Raw genomic sequence first — 18557 nt, 5'->3', positions numbered from 1 at the left:
CTTTGCTGTCAGGACTTCTTTCCCAGAGGTTGTTCCCTGCCTGGGCAGGAGAACAGGACCAGCTCTGAAGCTCTTGGTTGCACTGGCAGGGTCATGGAGAGGGAGGAGGGGGCAGCCTCTTCTGCAAGAGACAGGAGCAGAGGAGAGGATTCCGAGCTGCACCAGGGGAGGTTCAGGCTGGATGTTTGGAACTCTTTCTGCACTGAAAGGGTTCTCACTCTCTAGACCAGGCTGCCCAGGGCAGTGCTGGAGTCACCATCCCTGAGGCTGTTCTAGCAGCTGTGGACCTGGCTCTTAGGGACATGGTCTAGTGTTGACCCTTTGGTGCTGGAAGAGGGTTGGACTGGATGAGCTTTGAGGTCTTTTCCAACCAGCTGCATTCTGTGACTCTGTGATTTGGCTGCCTGGCTACAGCCTGCATGAAGGATGTTCCTGGTTTGAGTTTGCTTTCCTGCCCTCCACCCTCCAGCACAGGTCTGTAGCCAGCAGCAGCTGCCACCTCTGCTGTGGGTTCTGCAAACACAGCAGGTGAGCTTCCCTTACAGACCTGCAGCCTCCTGCAGTGCTTGGCTGGATGGTGCTGACAAAGGAGCTCTGCCATCAGCTGCCTCTTGTAGGACAGGTGAGAGCCTCCCTGTCTGAAGCTGTTCACAACTCCTGCACCTGCCTGAGTATGGATAAAGTAGGAAAGGAAGAGGGGGGCTCTGTGCCAACCCCCCTGTGCCATGGCAGTGTGCATCTGCTGAGCAACTGCCTGTGAGAAGAGCTGCCCAGGTCAGTGCTTCCCTTAGGCCCAGCCTTCAGAGCTCTGCCCTTTGTACTTGTCCCAGAGGTCAGAGTGTGCTGCTGAGTGGTTTTCAGTTAACTTCTTCCCTTCGCCTGCAGTGTGCCCAGGTGGCCAAGAGGGCCAAGGGCATCCTGGCCTGCATCAGGAAGACTGTGGCCAGCAGGAGCAGGGAGGTCATTCTGCCCCTGTACACTGCACTGCTTAGGCCACACCTTGAGTCCTGTGTCCAGGTCTGGGCTCCTCAGGTTAGGAAGGAGGTTGACTTGCTGGAAGGTGTCCAGAGAAGGGCAACAAAGTTGGTGAGGGGTCTGGAGCACAGCCCTGGGAGGAGAGGCTGAGGGAGCTGGGGCTGCTTAGCCTGGAGAAGAGGAGGCTCAGGGGAGACCTTCTTGCTCTCTCCAACTCCCTGAAGGGAGGTTGGAGCCAGGAGGGGGTTGGTCTCTTCTCCCAGGCAAGCAGCAGCAGAACAAGAGGACACAGTCTCAAGCTGTGCCAGGGGAGGTTCAGGCTGGATGTTAGGAGGAAGTTCTACACAGAGAGAGTGATTGCCCACTGGAATGGGCTGCCTGGGGAGGTGGTGGAGTCCCCAACCCTGAAGGTGTTCAGGAGGAGACTTGAGAGGGTGCTTGGTGCCATGGGTTAGTTGGTTGGTGTTGGATGATAGGTTGGACTCCATGATCTTGAAGGTCTCTTCCAACCTGATCTGTTCTGTTCTGTTCTGTTCTAACTTCCTCTACACTTCTATCCCACTCCCCCCACTGCAGCCCTTGAAGCACCTGCTAGCCCCCAGCCTTTCCTGGCTGCCCCTCAGCAGCAGCTGTAGGCTTGGGAGGGGTTAGCCTCTTGGTAACAGAGCCAACAACCAAAGGGTTAACTAAATCACATTGCAGCTTTATTACAAAATTATAAACCAGACTTCTTCTGTACCAAAGCCAGGGAGTTCCCCCACCATAGTACCACGAGGCTGTCACAGTGTGCCCCTTCCAGTAGAGTAGCAACTCTGGGAAGAGTCTAAACCAGCTGCAGTGCACACCCAGCACAGAAATACTCCCAGTGATTTGGATTCCTTTGGATCATGTGTTGGCTTCCTCCAGGTTTGGCTCTCCCTCACACCTCACTCACACCCAGCTGGACAGAGTCCATGTCTGCAAGTGAGACAGGAGGCAGGAGGAGAGAAAGAGCTATGCCCCTGTCAAGGTTTGGAGTCCTGTGGTGGCTGCACCTCCCCAGCACTACGCTGCTGGGCATTGACCTGCTGCAGCACAAAGCCAACCCTCTACAGCTACCTCTGGCCTGGAGGGGAGGCTGAACTCCCCAGCCCTGAGCTCATTGCAAAACCTGACAAAGGGATTTTCACAGTGAATCCAGTGAGGCTCTTCAGCACTCTGTACCTGCACTGCTGTGCCCCTGGCAGAGGTCCCCATGAGCCTCCTGAGGAGCTAACCCAGGCACTGCTTACCTCCTCTCCTTCTTTATTAACCATGCATCAACCTGGAGCTGCGCTCTCCTCAGGCTGGAAGCTGCTAAACCTTAAGCCAAGGAGCAGGGAACAACCTGAACAGGGAAGGAGGTAAAGATTGGAGCTTTTAGTTCAATAAACCTCAGCAGCTGCTGTGTTTGTGTGGAGCTCAGAGCCCACCTTGCCAGTCAGGATCTACTGCCTCCTGAGGGACACATTTCTTCACCCTCAGGGCTCTGTGGGTGGCAGCCAGGAGCAGTTGCTCCTCCTGCAGTGCTCCCTGGTGAAGCTGATGGCTGTTAACATCTCTAAGCAGGCCTTGCTGTAGCTGCACCCCCTAGCTCCAGCAGCAGCTCCAACAGGACACCTGCTTTTCACTCTGCTCCTCTGCTGGCAGCCACAGGGGGAAGCCAGCAGCAGCAGGAGAGCTTCACAGGCAGTCGAGTGTGGTGCTGAAAGCTTAAGGCTTCAAGGTTGTGAAAGAGGCTGTGCTGGCAGCCAGTCACACTGAGAGGGGTGCTGGGCAGGCCAGCTGCAGGGGCTTGGCCTTGGCAGAGCTGACCACAGCACCCCCTGGGCCCCCTCACAGCCAGAGCAGAGATTCAGTTGCTGTTGGTGAGCAGCCTGAACAGAGCAGGGCTGAAAAGCTGAGCAGAGAGGAGGATGTGGGGAGCTGAGGAGTGAGAAAGGCTCTGCCCTGACTGTCTCTTAGCAGTTCAGGGCAGGTGGTTTGCTGGCCTCACCTCCCCCTCTAAACATCACCTGCACTTCAGTGTGATTGTGCAGCAGTGGAATCCTCTTTTGCTTCTCTTCAGCTGTTTGGTTTCCTCACTGAAGCCTCTCAAAGACTTGCAGCTCCTTAAGGGAGGGCAGTTCACAGCCTCTGAAGTCCAAAGAACCAAGAGCAGCCAGAGCAGCAGCCTCCCTCTCCCTGGCACATCAAGCAAGCAGCAGAGCAGCTGAGGCTCCGTGGGGCACTGGCATTTCTCAGTGCTGCAACTCAAATGCCAGCTGCACTAGGGTCACATTTATTCTGAGAGGGGAAGGGGAGGCTGGCTGCCTGGCCTGCAAGCAGAGGAACTGAACATTAAATTAACAAAGATAACATTAAGAAGCACAATTCAAACTTGGGGGAATGAAGTTGCTGGCAGCAAGGCCCAAACAGCAAACCCAAGGCCACGTCCTGAGCCCCCAGCCTGCTTCCCTTTCTTACTGGAGGGACAACGAGGCCTTTGAACGAGGCCTTTGGGGTGGGGAGTGGAGCAGCCAGTCTGCCCCCAGCCCTGGTGGCTCAGGTTCCCCTGGAGTGTGGGCTGTCTGCTGCTGGCAGGCTGCTCCAAGGAGTCCAGGCACTGTGGTGTAAAGCACTGCTGAGAGAAGAGCACAGCCAGGCGAGGCTGGAGGGAGAGCAACCCTCCCAGGCTTCGCCTTCCCTCACTTCCAGCTTCAGGGGGGTCCATGTGCCTATCTCTGACCTAACTGTAGCAACACTGACCACGTCCCTAAGAGCAGATGAGGCTTTAAGGCATCAGCAGTCCTCCTGAGGCCGCCCTAGGACCTGAAGACGTGGACAGCCCTGATGACGTACTGCCGGCAGATGGGGCACTCGCTCATCCGCTTCCCGCACTTGGTGCACGTCACCATGTGCCCACACTCCAGCAGCACACAGTCGATGGCTGCATCCATGCAGATCTTGCACAGGTTCTCCTCCACACCAGGGAGCCCAGCAGCACCTGAGGGAGCACACACCACAAGCCACGAGGCAGATCAGACACGGGTCTGGAGCACAGCCCTGGGAGGAGAGGCTGAGGGAGCTGGGGTTGCTTAGCCTGGAGGAGAGGAGGCTCAGGGGAGACCTTCTTGCTCTCTGCAACTCCCTGAAGGGAGGTTGCAGCCAGGTGGGGCTTGGTCTCTTCTCCCAGGCAAGCAGCACCAGAACAAGAGGACACAGTCTCAAGCTGTGCCAGGGGAGGTTTAGGCTGGAGGTGAGGAGAAAGTTCTTCCTAGCAAGAGAGATTGGCCATTGGGATGCGCTGCCCAGGGAGGTGGTGGAGTCCCCATCCCTGGAGGTGTTTAAAACCAGCCTGGATGAGGCCCTTGGTGCCATGGTTTAATTGATCAGATGGTGCTGGGTGACAGGTTGGACTTGCTGATCTCTGAGGTCTTTTCCAACCTGGTTAATTCTATTCTGTGCAGTCCCCTAAGGTGGCTTTACCACAGGGCTTCCCTCGTGGGCACTGGAGACAATCTCCTGTCTCTGCACTGCTGGGGCTGTCTGCCCCACCAGCTGGCATGGAGCCTGCAGGGTTGCAGCTGCCACACAGGAATTGCTGGGTGACAAGAACAGAAACACCACTGAGGTGCTTAGCAGTGAGGTGAGTGTCCTGCTCTGGCAGGGGGGTTGGACTTGATGGCCTTCAAAGGCCCCTTCCAGCCCCTAACATCCTCTGATCCCATGAATGGAGCAAGGAGGGTCACCATTCCCTGGGAACAAGCAACAGCATGAGAGGAAACAGCCTCAGGTTGCATCAGGGGAGGTTTAGGTTGGGTATGAGGAACAATTTCTTCCCCTCAAGGGTTGCCAAGGCCTGGGCCAGGCTGCCCATCCCTGTCCCCAGCCCTGGAGGGGTTGCCAAGCCAGAGGGATGTGGTGCTGAGGGCCAGGGTTTAGTTCAGTGGTGCCCTGGCAGTGCTGGGTTAGTGTCTGGACTCAATGATGAAAGAAGGTCACTCACCAGTTTGATCATCAGTGTCAGAAACTGCAAGGGAAGAACAGAAAGTTGTTTGGTGAGAGAAAGAGGAAAGGGGGAAATGAAATAAAATGAGGTTATGTCCTCAGCAGCAATCTTGGGCAGGGGCTGGAAGCCCTGGGGGGAGGGGACAACCCAGAGTGCTTTGTGCTGGTGCCCACCCTGAGGGTCAGACTGGACTTGCCCAGGACAGGGGCAAGCAGCTGCTTCTTCCAGAGAGCTCACCCAGCAGCCAGCACTTCACAAAGAGAAGCCAGCATCCAAAGTGAGGGCTCCAGGCAGCCTTGGAATTTATCACAGAAGGGTCTGGGCTGGAAGGGACCTCCAAAGCTCACCCAGTCCAACCTCCCCACACTCAGCAGGGACATCCCCAACTAGATCAGGTTGCCCAGAGCCCTGTCCAGCCTTACCTTGAATACCTCCAGGGCTGGGGCCTCAAGCACCTCCCTGAGCAAACTGTTGCAGTGTTCCAGCAGCCTCCTGGGGCACAACTTGTTCCTAACATCCAATCTCAATCTGCTCTGCTCTAGTTTGAAGCCTTTGCCCCTGGCCCTGTCCCTGCAGGCCTTTGCAAACAGTCTCTCTCCAGCCTTCTTGCAGTCCCCTTCAGGCTGCTCTAAGGTCTCTCTGGAGCCTTCTCTTCTCCAGGCAACCCCAGCTCCCTCAGCCTGTCCTCACAGCAGAGCTGCTCCAACCCCCTGCTCATTCTTGTGGCCCTCCTCTGGACCTGCTCCATCAGCTCCATGTCCTTCCTGTGCAATCTGGGGCTCCCTCTGTAGCCCCTGAGCCACTTCCATTGGTGTCAGCCAAACACTGCTGAGTGTGGCCAAGGCACCTGATGCCTGCAGCATGGGGAAAGCTGAGGGGCAGAGAAAGGAGAACCCAGAGCCAAGGCAGCGCTCTCATAAACCTTTTGTCATTGACAGAGGACAAAGCTCAGAGGGCTTAAGGAAGCAATGCTGGAAAGAAGCATAGCTCTGAATCCTCTCCTAGGAGGGCAGGCTCCCAGAGTTGGGGGTCCTCAGCCTGGAGAAGGCTCCAGGGAGACCTTCTGGTGGGACACCCAGAAAGCTGGGAATGGAGTTTTGAGCAGAGCCTCTTGGGGCAGGCCAAGGGGGGGATGGTTTGAACTCAAAGAGGGAGATTGAGAGTGGAGAGGAGGAGAAATGTTTGGTGCTGAGGGTGGGGAGAGCCTGGCCCAGGCTGCCCAGAGAGCTGCCCCATGGTTGGCAGCAGTGCAGGGCAGGTTGTGTGGGGCTGGGAGCAGCCTGCTGGGGTTGGGATGGCCCTGGGGGCTGCAGGGGGTTGGGCTGGGTGAGCTTGAGAGGTCTCTTCCCACCCAACCCAGGCTGTGGTTCTCTGAAACCCAAATCTTGCCAGTAATGAACAGCTGTGTGTCTAACTAATCACCTGGAACTGCAAACTGCACCTGGAAGCCAAGGCAGATGCCTTCTGTCACACCACCACTCCCCAGCCTGCACTGTGCAGGCCAGGCAGGCCCAGGCAGTGCTCAGGCCTGCTGGTGATCCAAGAGGGCAGAGTCAACCCACAGCCACCCCCAGCTGGGCCATGGGAGCCACTGTCACTCTGCACAGGCCTGCTCTGAAGGGCCTGGCTGCTTTCTGGTGGCATTTTCCTGCTGGCTTTGCCAGCTGCCCTGAGTCAGGAGATCAGAGCTGACCCCAGTGCCTCCAGTCATCACCCAGAGTCCCACCTCAGCTGCTCTGTGGGTGATGCAGTGACCAGCATCGTCTGCTACAGCCACACCAAATCCCAGGCTCATTTGCTTCTGCTACAGTCACTCTCCAGAGCTCTCACAACTCTCTGCCCCTCTGCAGAGCTCTCACAATTCTCTGCTCCTCTCCAGAGCCACCCCAAGGCTCTGCTCCTCTGCAGAGCTCTCACAACTCTCTGCTCCTCTCCAGAGCCACCCTAAGGCTCTGCTCCTCTGCAGAGCTCTCACAACTCTCTGCTCCTCTCCAGAGCCACCCTAAGGCTCTGCCCCTCTGCAGAGCTCTCACAACTCTCTGCCCCTCTCCAGAGCTCTCACAATTATCTGCTCCTCTCCAGAGCCACCCCAAGGCTCTGCTCTTCTGCAGAGCTCTCACAACTCTCTGCTCCTCTCCAGAGCTCTCACAACTCTCTGCTCCTCTACAGAGCCACCCCAAGGCTCTGCTCCTCTGCAGAGCTCTCACAACTCTCTGCTCCTCTCCAGAGCCACACTAAGGCTCTGCCCCTCTGCAGAGCTCTCACAACTCTCTGCTCCTCTCCAGAGCCACCCCAAGGCTCTGCCCCTCTGCAGAGCTCTCACAACTCTCTGCTCCTCTCCAGAGCCACCCTAAGGCTCTGCTCCTCTGCAGAGCTCTCACAACTCTCTGCTCCTCTCCAGAGCCACCCCAAGGCTCTGCTCCTCTGCAGAGCTCTCACAACTCTCTGCTCCTCTCCAAAGCTACCCTAAGGCTCTGCTCCTCTCCAGAGCCATCCTAAGGCTCTGCTCCTCTGCAGAGCTACCCTAAGGCTCTGTTCTTGTCCAGAGAACCCTCAAGGCTCCTCTGAAACAGCCACAAGTGGTGGTGAAGAGAGTTTAGCCCCTTGCCCTCTAAGGTGTGTAACACTCCCTCCTTTCCCCTGCTCCCAGCTCCGTTTCCTCCTGCAGCTGCCCCCAGGGGCGGCAGAGGGGCAGAGGTTTGAGCTGCTCACCCAGGTGCTGGAGGTCCTTCTCTCTGTACAGACGAGTGACCCTCTCCAGCAGCTCCCACTTCTCACAGCAGCCTTTGTAGTTGACGAAGTTGCGAGCCAGGATCTCCTTCAGCTGCCGCACGGAGAGCGCGCTGATGTCGGTGACGCTGCTCAGGTCGGACAGCGAAGCCTTCCTGCCCTGCACCAGGTTGTCTTCTGAGTCACTTGACTGCAAGAGAGCACAGATGGCATCATCATAGAATCAGTCAGGGTTGGAAGGGACCACAAGGATCAGCCAGTCCCAACCCCCTGCCATGGGCAGGGACACCCCACACTACATCAGCCTGGCCAGAGCCTCAGCCAGCCTGGCCTTAAACACCTCCAGGGCTGGGGCCTCAACCACCTCCCTGCACAACCCATTCCAGGGCTTCACCACTCTCATGGGGAAGAACTTCCTCCTCACCTCCAGCCTCAATCTCCCCACCTCCAGCTTCATTCCATTCCCCCTAGTCCTATCACTCCCTGAGATCCTGAGCAGTCCCTCCCCAGCCTTCCTGTAGCCCCCTTCAGATCCTGGAAGGCAACAATGAGGTCACCTGGGAGCCTTCTCTTCTCCAGACTGAACAGCCCCAACTCCTTCAGTCTGTCCTCATCCTGGCCCTCAACACCCACTGCCCAGCTGTGCACTAGCAGGAGCTCAGGGCTGTGACTCTGCTTGCTCGGTGAATGCCTCCAGCTCCCAGGAGCAGGAGCCGCAGGATGGAGACACAGGCCTGAGGATGTGGTCTGCCTGGACCTCAGCAAGGCCTTTGACACCATCCCCCACAGCAAACTCCTGGCTAAGCTGTCAGCTTGTGGCTTTGACCACAACACTCTGTGCTGGGTTAGGAACTGGCTGGAGGCTGAGCCCAGAGAGTGGTGGTGAATGGTGCCACAGCCAGCTGGCAGCCAGGCACCAGTGGTGTGCCCCAGGGAGCAGTGCTGGGCCCTGTGCTCTTTAACATCTTCATTGATGATCTGGAGGAGGGCATTGAGTCAGTCAGCAGCAAATGTGCAGATGACAGCAAGCTGGGAGCAGATGTTGTTCAGTTAGAGGACAGAAGGGCTCTGCAGAGGGACCTTGACCCACTGGAGAGATGGGCAGAGGCCAACAGGATGGCATTCAACAAGTCCAAGTGCCAGGGGCTGCACTTTGGCCGCAACAACCCCAGGCAGAGCTACAGGCTGGGGTCAGTGGCTGAGAGCTGACAGGCAGAGAGGGACCTGGGGGTGCTGGTTGACAGCAGCTGAACATGAGCCAGCAGTGTGCCCAGGGGGCCAAGAAGGCCAAGGGCATCCTGGCCTGCATCAGGAAGAGTGTGGCCAGCAGGAGCAGGGAAGTCCTTGTGCCCTGTGCTCAGCACTGCTTAGGCCACACCTTGAGTCCTGTGTCCAGTTCTGGGCTCCTCAGGTTAGGAAAGATGTTGAGCTGCTGGAAGGTGTCCAGAGAAGGGCAAGAAAGCTGGGGAGGGGTCTGGAGCCCAGCCTGACCCACTGCCCAGCCTCAGCCACTGCCCACCCTGACCCACTGCCCAGCCTCAGCCACTGCCCACCCTGACCCACTGCCCAGCCTGACCCACTGCCCAGCCTGACCCACTGCCCAACCTCAGCCACTGCCCAGCCTCAGCCACTGCCCAGCCACCCACCTCTGCAGGAATGACCCTGTGGTAGCAAACAGCCCAGCACATGTGGCTCTCAAAGGCCTCTCCTCCCAGGACACACCAACCTGTGCCTCCTCCTCTGCAGGTGCTTCTGCTGCATTCTCCACTCCTGCCATACCCACGAGGCCTGGAGGCACACAACCATCTTCCTGGAAGAGGAAATGAAGCTTTCACCACCAGCACCTCCCTGTGTGGCCCACAGGAATGAGCTGGGTGCTTCAGCAGGGCTGCAGCCCTGCCTGGGAAGGAGCAGCTGCAGCATCTCTTCACAGAAGTAGAACATTTGACACTGAAGTGCAGCACCAACCCTTTAAAGCCCTGCTTCATGTGAACCCTGAGAGGACTGGGAGAGAGAGATCCCACACACTGCTCCTGCAAGGAGACCAAATGCACACAGGGGGCAGCTCAGCAGCCCCTCCCTGAGCTGTTGAGGAGACCAAAGGCTGTGGATGTGGTCTGCCTGGACTTGAGCAAGGCCTTTGCCACCATCCCCCACAGCAAACTGCTGGCTAAGCTGTCAGCCCCTGGCTGGGACAGCAGCTCTCTGAGCTGGGTTAGGAACTGGCTGGAGGCTGAGCCCAGAGAGTGGTGGTGAATGGTGCCACAGCCAGCTGGCAGCCAGGCACCAGTGGTGTGCCCCAGGGATCAGTGCTGGGCCCCAGCCTGTTCAATATCTTCATTGATGATCTGGAGGAGGGGATTGAGTCCATCAGCAGTAAATGTGCAGATGACAGCAAGCTGGGGGCAGGAGTTGAGCTGTGAGAGGGTAGGAGCAGGGAAGTCCTTGTGCCCTGTGCTCAGCACTGCTTAGGCCACACCTTGAGTCCTGTGTCCAGTTCTGGGCTCCTCAGTTTAAGAAGGACATTGAGACACTTGAAGGTGTCCAGAGAAGGGCAAGAAAGCTGGGGAGGGGTCTGGAGCACAGCCCTGTGAGGAGAGGCTGAGGGAGCTGGGGTTGCTTAGCCTGGAGAAGAGGAGGCTCAGGGGAGACCTTCTTGCTCTCTCCAACTCCCTGAAGGGAGGTTGGAGCCAGGTGGGGGTTGGGCTCTTCTCCCAGGAAAGCAGCAGCAGAATAGGAGGACACAGTCTCAAGCTGTGCCAGGGGAGGTTTGGGTTGATGTTAGGAAGAAATTCTTCCCAGCAAGAGAGATTGGCCACTGGAATGTGCTGCCCAGGGAGGTGGTGGAATCACCATGCCTGGAGGTGTTTAGGAAGAGCCTGGCTGAGGCACTTGGTGCCATGGTTGAGCTGATCAGATGGTGCTGGGTGAGAGGTTGGACTGGATGATCTCAAAGCTCTTTTCCAACCTGGTTCATTCTGTTCTGTTCTATTCTAAAGCAGAGCTGGTGACAGCAAAGCACAGCTTCACACAGCAGTGCAGAGTCACTCATCTCACTTCCCTAATTACCCTGTGGGAAGGTGTGAGGTCCCCAGCCCAAACTGCAAACCCAGCCTGAGAAGAGCAGGCATGCAATGCAGCTGAAGTGGTTTGTCTCCTGCCCTGAGCAGAAGCCCTCTTTGCCTTTTAAGCAGGCACCTTGCAGATAAAACCCTTCTGGCACATGATCTACCTGGGGAAACCTCGTGCAAAGCCTTAGCAGTTCATGCAGAGCTAGAGATGAGTGGGTCTGGAAAAGCCACCTCTGGCTGGGGGCTGTACCTGCTCCTGAGCTCCTGCAGCGGGGTCTGCAGACAGCGGAGCTGCACCGTGCGAGGTAGGAGAGGCTGTGCTGCTCGCTGGGAGAATCACAAAGCCCTGCTGTCCAGAGGCACTGGGAGAGAATGGGTTTGTTCTTATCTGATCTTCCTGGGTGATGACAGGCTGCAGGCCCAGGATGAGGAGCACCAGGTCCTCCTTCTCGCGGCACAGCTCGGTGGAGACCTCCCGCAGGGCCAGGTAGTCTCGCAGCTCCTTCACCTTCATCCTCAGCAGCTCCTCCCGCTGGAAGGCCGTGGCTCGGAAACGCTGGCAGAGGTGGCAGAGCAGAGGGCCACCTTCAGGCTGGCTTGAGCAGGAGGTGCAGAAGTTCTTCTTGCAGTCCAAGCAGATGTGCTGGGAAGGAGAAGGGGACAGCGTTCGACTGACCTGCCCGCGGCGGAGCTGCCCGCCGGCTGCGCCTCTGCTCGCCCCGCAGCTGGGAGCCAAAGTCAGCAGCAGCCTCTGCTAAAGCACAGGCAGAACCTCCTCACTGATGGAGTGCCAGGGTGCTACAGAGCCACAGAAAACATCTGGTTGGAAGAGACCTCAAAGCTCAGCCAGCCCAGCCCTTGACCCAGCACTAAACCATGTCCCCAAGCAGCAGGTCCAGAGGCTGCCTGAAGGCCTCCAGGGACGGCGACTCCAGCGCTGCCCTGGGCAGCCTGTGCCCATGTTGGAGAAGAAATAGTTCCTCATATTCAGCCTGATCCTCCCCTGGTGCAGCTTGGAACCATTTCCTCTGACCCTGTCATCAAGGAGAAGAGGCTGCCCCCTCCTCACTCCAACCTCCTTTAGGTGGTTGTAGAGAGCAATGAGGTCTGAAGTCCCCCAGCTCCTCAGCCCCTCCTCACAGCCCATGTGCTGCAGGCTCTCCACCAGCCTTGTTGCCCCTCTCTGGATGCACTCCAGCCCCTCACTGTCCTTCCTGCAGTGCTCCTGGATGAGGAAAGGGACTGATCCCATGAGCAGAGCCCCCCAAGGATCTTACAAAGCACAACCTACTCTACCCAGAACAAACTGACAGACAGCTCCTCCCTCAGCTGACAGGAGCTCTCCTGCACCTTATCCCAGACCTGCTCATCCAGTCTGAGCCCCAGAGGACACCAGGAGAGCTCTCTGAGGGAGCAGATCTCAAATCAATTACAGCTCACTGGGGGTGGCTTTATGACAGAGTGAAACACACTGCTCAGTGCCTCAGGAGAGCTCTGGCACTGGGGGAACCACTGAAACACTCCTCTCCAGACCATGAATTTAATGCCTGCCATGCCTGACCTCCCTCCCCACCTCTGTCCCACTCCAATTTGCTGGAACCACTAAAATAGACTTTTTCCTTTAATTTTGCACCGTAAGAGGACAAGGAAGCAGCAAACTTGGGGCTGAGAGACATCAGAGAGCTCAACCTTCATGCAGCAGCAGGAGGTGGCTTAGGCTGGCAGCCTGGGTGCCAGACAGGAGGTGTTGGAAGTATTTGGCCCCAGATGTTTAGGACTTACAGACCCAGTGCTTGGCTTTGACTCAGTCCTGGTCTCACCACCCAGCAGCTCCAAGCACTCACACTCCATGCTGCCTTCTGCAGAACCCTGACTGTTCCAACCCTTGGGAAAGCCAAACTCTGCACTTCCCATAGAAGCAATAAGGTTGGAAAAGACCTCAGAGATTATCAAGTCCAAGCTGTCACCCAACACCTCCTGACAACTAAACCATGGCTCCAAGTGCCACATCCAATCCCCTCTTGAACACCTCCAGGGATGGGGACTCCACCACCTCACAAATGAAGCTGGCAAAGAGGAGAAGGTGGATTGGGGTGGTTTGGAGTGGAGTTCAGCACTTAGAATCATAGAATGGTCTGGGTTGGAAGGGACCTGCAAAGGGCATCCAGTCCAACCCCCCCTGCACTCAGCAGGGACATCCTCCACTGAGAGGAGAGGGCTGCTCAGAGCCCTCTCCAGCCTCACCTTGAACATTTCCAGGGCTGGAGCCTCAACCACCCCACTGGGCAACCTGCTGCAGTGTTCCAGCACCCTGATGGTGCAGAACTTGCTCCTCACATCCAGTCTAAACCTGCTCTTGTCTAGTTCAAAACCATTGCCCCTAGTCCTGCCACTGCTTCCACACACACCCTCCACAAACTCACAGGGCTCTTCAGAGTGAGCAACAAGAGCTGCAAGCACAGATTCACAGAACCATAGAATCAACCAGGTTGGAAAAGACCTCAGAGATCAGCAAGTCCAACCTATTACCTAAGACCTAACCGCTCCTGACAACTAAACCACGGCTCCCAGTGCCACATCCAATCCCCTCTTGAACACCTCCAGGGATGGGGACTCCATCACCTCCCTGGGCAGCACATCCCTAGGGCCAATCTCTGTTTCTGGGAAGAACTTCTTCCTCACCTCCAGCCTAAACCTCCCCTGGCACAGCTTGAGACTGTGTCCTCTTGTTCTGGCGCTGCTTGCCTGGGAGAAGAGACCAACCCCCACCTGGCTACAACCTCCCTTCAGGGAGTTGGAGAGAGCAAGAAGGTCTCCCCTGAGCCTCCTCTTCTCCAGGCTAAACCACCCCAGCTCCCTCAGCCTCTCCTCACAGGGCTTGCTGACCTCCTTCCCATAACATTTAAAGGACAGCAGTGGTTTTAATTGCCATATCACAAAGCTCTTCCTCAAGTTCATGCTCCTTTGATTGCCCAAGAGCAGTTTGGCTTCCTCCTTTCAGCATGAGCCTACCAAAGGCTACCTGCCACCCTCGCAGTCATCCTTAGCTGCGCCTGCATGCTGCAGGAGAACAGCCAAGGGCAGAAGGGAAGCCAAGCTGGCCTGGCCCACGGGGCTGTCCTCCATCCCCCACCCACCTCCCTGCAGGCTGGCTGGGGGGCTGCCTGGCAGGCAGGGCAGGGCAGGGCAGGGCAGGGCAGGGCAGAGCAGAGCAGAGCACAGCAGAGCAGAGCAGAGCTGAGCTGGGTGACTCACCTTGCTGGAGGAGCTGTCGAAGTGCAGCCCGCAGGCCTTGCAGCTCTGCTCGGCGCCGGTGGGGGAGGGGTAGGAGCTGTAGCCCGGGTTGGAGTAGGCCTGGGCCCTGGCTCCCGGCTGGGGCTGCATCTCCTCGGGGGAGCCATCCAGACAGAACCAGTTGCAGCAGCTTGCCCACATAGTAACTGCAAGTGGAGAAGATGCTGCTTAGAAATGAGAGGGGAAACAACTTGCTGGCTGCAGGGAGAGCACAGAGTGCCTCCTCCTCCTCTTTCCCATCAGCAGTTCCATTGTGGCACTCTCTGCAACTTGTGGTCTTTCCTCCCACTGCCAGCCACGTGCACAACCCACATGCCCAGTCCAGCCCCTGGTGAGAAAGGACAAATCCAGCTCAGGATGCCTCAGGGTCAGGATAGCACAGTGAAGATAACTGCTGTGCTCCTCTTGGCTGGATGAGGCGCTCTGACCACGTCTGCCCCAAGAGGCTGCCTCTGTCCCACACAACCCATAGCCCACTGCCTGGCTTTGGTGCACCAGGAGGAGCAAAGAGAAGCACAAATTCAAAGCCCAGGTAGATGTGGTGCTGGGGGAGGTGGTTTAGGGGTGAGCTGGCAGAGCAGGGTTAACAGCTGGACTCCACCTTCCAGGTCTCTTCCAAGCAAGACGCTGCTGTGGCTGCGTGCCTCGCACCGAGTTCACTTCCACTCAGCAGCAGGGTCAGAGTTGGCCACTCTGCAGGCTCAGTCTACAGCCCTCCACGCAGGCACAGCTAAGAAGGCAAAATCCAAGCCTGGTGCAGCCCCTGATGAGTGGATAGGATAGGATAGGATAGGATAGGATAGGATAGGATAGGATAGGATAGGATAGGATAGGATAGGATAGGATAGGATAGGATAGGATAGGATAGGATAGGATAGGGTAGGATAGGATAGGATAGGATAGGATAGGATAGGATAGGATAGGATAGGATAGGATAGGACAGGATAGGATAGGATAGACCAGACCAGGTTGGAAAAGACCTCAGAGATCATCCAGTCCAACCTCTCACCCAACACCTTCTGATCAACTAAACCATGGCACCAAGTGCCTCATCCAGGCTCTTCTTAAACACCCCCAGGGATGTGACTCCACCACCTCCCTAGGCAGCACATCCCAAGGGCCAATCTTTCTTGCTGGGAAGAACATTCTACTCACCTCCAGCCTAAACCTCCCCTGGCACAGCCTGAGACTGTGTCCTCTTGTTCTGGTGCTGGGTGCCTGGGAGAAGAGACCAACCCCCTCCTGGCTACAACCTCCCTGCAGGGAGTTGGAGAGAGCAAGAAGGTTTCCCCTGAGCCTCCTCTTCTGCAGGCTAAGCAACCCCAGCTCCCTCAGCCTCTCCTCCCAGGGCTGTGCTCCAGACCCCTCCCCAGCTTTCTTGCCCTTCTCTGGACACCTTCCAGCATCTCAACCTCTTTCCTAACCTGAGGAGCCCAGAACTGGACACAGGACTCAAGGTGTGGCCTAAGCAGTGCTGAGCACAGGGCACAAGGACTTCCCTGCTCCTGCTGGCCACACTCTTCCTGATGCAGGCCAGGATGCCCTTGGCCTTCTTGGCCCCCTGGGCACACTGCTGGCTCCTGTTCAGCCTACTATCCATCACTACCCCCAGGTCCCTCTCTGCCTGGCTGCTCTCAGCCACTCTGCCCCCAGCCTGTAGCTCTGCCTGGGGTTGCTGTGGGCAAAGTGCAGTCCCTGGCACTTGGACTTGTTGAATGCCATCCTGTTGGCCTCTGCCCATCTGTCCAGCCTGGCAAGGTCCCTCTGCAGAGCCCTTCTGCCCTCTAACTGACCAGCATCTGCTCCCAGCTTGCTGTCATCTGCACATTTGCTGATGACTGTCTCAATCCCCTCATCCAGATGATCAATGAAGATATTAAAGAGGATGGGGCCCAGCCAAGCCCCTCAGCAAGCACTGCCCCTGTAAAAGCCTCCCAGTGCCAAGGGAAGGGGCTGCTATGAGTCCTATAGGGTGGCTGGCATCCAACAGTCCCAGGGTGTCCTGGTGGTTAAGTCTCTTTTTGAAGCTGTGTTAAGTCTTTGGGGCTGGTGGGCTGGGGCTGGGGAGCTGCAGCTTTGGTGGCATCTTTAGCTCTTTCAAAAACTTGCTGAACTGGGCCCATCAGAGCCCCTGCTGGCTCTGCAGTGGACACATGCCTTTCAACTCCACAATGCTGAGCTCACCCCTGAGCTCTGCTCAGCAGCCTCAGCAGCTTTCAGTATTTGAGTGCAAAGCACAGTAAGCAATCCCAGTGTAAATGGTGTGCACAAAGCTGTAGTGTGGCCTGCACTGAGACTGACACTTCACCCTAAGGAGCACGTGGAGAGAGGCTGCCATGAACACAGGGACCCAGCAGTGCTGGGAAGGCCAGGCTGGGAGAGGGTTGGGGCTGTTCAGCCTGGAGAAGAGAAGGCTCCAGGGAGACCTTCTGGTGGCCTTTCAGTGCTTAAAATGCCAAGAAGGAAGCTGGGGACAGACATTTGAGTAGGGCCTGCTGCGACAAGTGGTGATGGTTTGGCCACAACAACCCCAGGCAGCACTAGAGGCTGGGGTCAGAGTGGCTGAGAGCTGCCAAACAGAGAGGGACCTGGGGGTGCTGATTGACAGCTGCCTAAACATGAGCCAGCAGTGTGCCCAGGGGGCCAAGAAGGCCAAGGGCATCCTGGCCTGCATCAGGAAGAGTGTGGCCAGCAGGAGCAGGGAAGTCCTTGTGCCCTGTGCTCAGCACTGCTTAGGCCACACCTTGAGTCCTGTGTCCAGTTCTGGGCTCCTCAGGTTAGGAAGGACATTGAGAGACTTGAAGGTGTCCAGAGAAGGGCAAGAAAGCTGGGGAGGGGTCTGGAGCACAGCCCTGTGAGGAGAGGCTGAGGGAGCTGGGGTTGCTTAGCCTGGAGAAGAGGAGGCTCAGGGGAGACCTTCTTGCTCTCTCCATCTCCCTGAAGGGAGGTTGTAGCCAGGTGGGGGTTGGTCTCTTCTCCCAGGCAAGCAGCACCAGAACAAGAGGACACAGTCTCAAGCTGTGCCAGGGGAGGTTTAGGCTGGAGGTGAGGAGAAAGTTCTTCCCAGAAAGAGTTGTTAGCCATTGGAATGTGCTGCCCAGGGAGGTGGTGGAGTCCTCATCCCTGGAGGTGTTCAAGAGGGGATTGGATGTGGCACTTGGAGCCATGGTGTAGTTGTCAGGAGGTGCTGGGTGACAGCTTGGACTTGATGATCTCTGAGGTCTTTTCCAACCTTATTGATTCTATGACCTCAAAGAGGGAGAGGGATAGTGGAGAGAAGGGAGAGGGTGGGGAGAGCCTAGCCCAGGTTGCCCAGAGGTGTGGGAGCTGCCCCATCTCTGGCACCATTGCAGGTCAGGTTGTTTTGGGCTCTGAGCAACCTGCTCTAGTTGGAGCTGTCCCTGCTGACTGCTGGGGGGTTGGATTGGACTAGTTGGCCTTCAAAGGTCATTTCCCACCCAAACCAGTCTGGGATTCTATGAAATCAGACATCTTCCATTTGCATCAGCTCTGCACTGCCACCAACCACCTACTTTAGAGATCACACAGAGCAGAAACAAAGACTCCTTTGCTTTCTGCACATTAAGTCTGAAGCTATCAGCCTCACTCCAAAGTTAACACACACTTTGCACCACCAGAGTGCTGAATTGCTTTTCTCAAGCTCTGCTGCTCAGAAGGGGGTTCAGTTTGTTCCTAGGAACTGCAAACCACAACAGCTGCACAGCCCAACAAGCACTCACACCCTCCACAGCAGTGGAAAGCACAGCCCACAGCTCAGCTCCCTTCTCTCTCTCAAGGACCCCTGCAAACTGAAGCCCACCCCTGAGCAGAGAATACACAAAGGCTACTGTTTGCCCCTGGAACTTTGGTTCCCTAGGAAAAGGCAGCCCCCTCATTCCCTGCAGAACATTGTAACATGTCAAGCACTGGGAAGAAAGACCCAAGGGAGAGCACAGAGTGGGACAGAAGGAGACAGAACTCAGTGTTCAGCTGGAGCTGTCCCTGTGTGGGACTGCCAGGAAAGGAAAAGGTTGACAACAGGCTCCAGTGTTGCTTTGGGAGAGCCTCAATCCTGCTCAGCCACAGCAGTGTGGAAGGGAAATGCCCAAAACCAAACAACTAACCACCAAGACTGTCCTCTGATCTCTAATCCAAAGGGATCTGTGGGAGAGAAGGAGCCCCTGGCAGCACAGCAGCCGTGCCTACAGCCTGGGGACGCAGCCCCAGCCTGTGCCAGGCTTCCCTCACTCCAGGAGCTCGGTGTACAGGTGGCAAGTTGAAGTTAGGGCCTGGCTAGAGCAGCATTGACATTGCCAGAGCTGCTTCACTGAGAGCTCTTGGTGCTGGTGGTGACAGCACACTGAGAGCTCTCCCCTCACTCAGCACTTTGGGAGGCTGGGGGGATCCTGCTGAGCACAAGCAATGTGCTGAGAGCAGCCATCCCACCCTGCTTTTGTGCCACCAGCAGCACTCACACA

The 18557-nt window shown here is 56.9% G+C and overlaps 1 protein-coding gene across 4 annotated transcripts in view; it reads right to left on the bottom strand.

Moving 5' to 3' along the window:
* Positions 1-1657: 1657 nt before the first annotated feature.
* Positions 1658-18557, bottom strand: part of RFFL (ring finger and FYVE like domain containing E3 ubiquitin protein ligase) — a 42303-nt gene continuing 25403 nt past the window's right edge. For all 4 annotated transcript variants that reach the window (XM_068165399.1, XM_068165396.1, XM_068165397.1 and 1 more), the window contains 6 exons: positions 14041-14225; positions 11036-11428; positions 9441-9524; positions 7697-7904; positions 4982-5005; positions 1658-3979 (listed from right to left, as the gene is read on the bottom strand). In XM_068165399.1, the coding sequence (XP_068021500.1) occupies positions 3798-3979; positions 4982-5005; positions 7697-7904; positions 9441-9524; positions 11036-11428; positions 14041-14220 (1071 nt within the window). In that variant the 5' untranslated portion in view covers positions 14221-14225 and the 3' untranslated portion in view covers positions 1658-3797. The remainder of the gene's footprint in view (positions 3980-4981; positions 5006-7696; positions 7905-9440; positions 9525-11035; positions 11429-14040; positions 14226-18557) is intronic.

The sequence above is a fragment of the Melanerpes formicivorus genome, unplaced genomic scaffold (assembly GCF_026170545.1).
Source record: "Melanerpes formicivorus ecotype bairdi unplaced genomic scaffold, bMelFor1.0.p_v2 SCAF_88, whole genome shotgun sequence".
NCBI classification, from domain to species: Eukaryota; Metazoa; Chordata; class Aves; order Piciformes; family Picidae; genus Melanerpes; species Melanerpes formicivorus.
The sequence above is the reverse complement of the archived record's forward strand: the minus strand, read 5'-3'. Positions and strand labels throughout refer to the sequence as shown.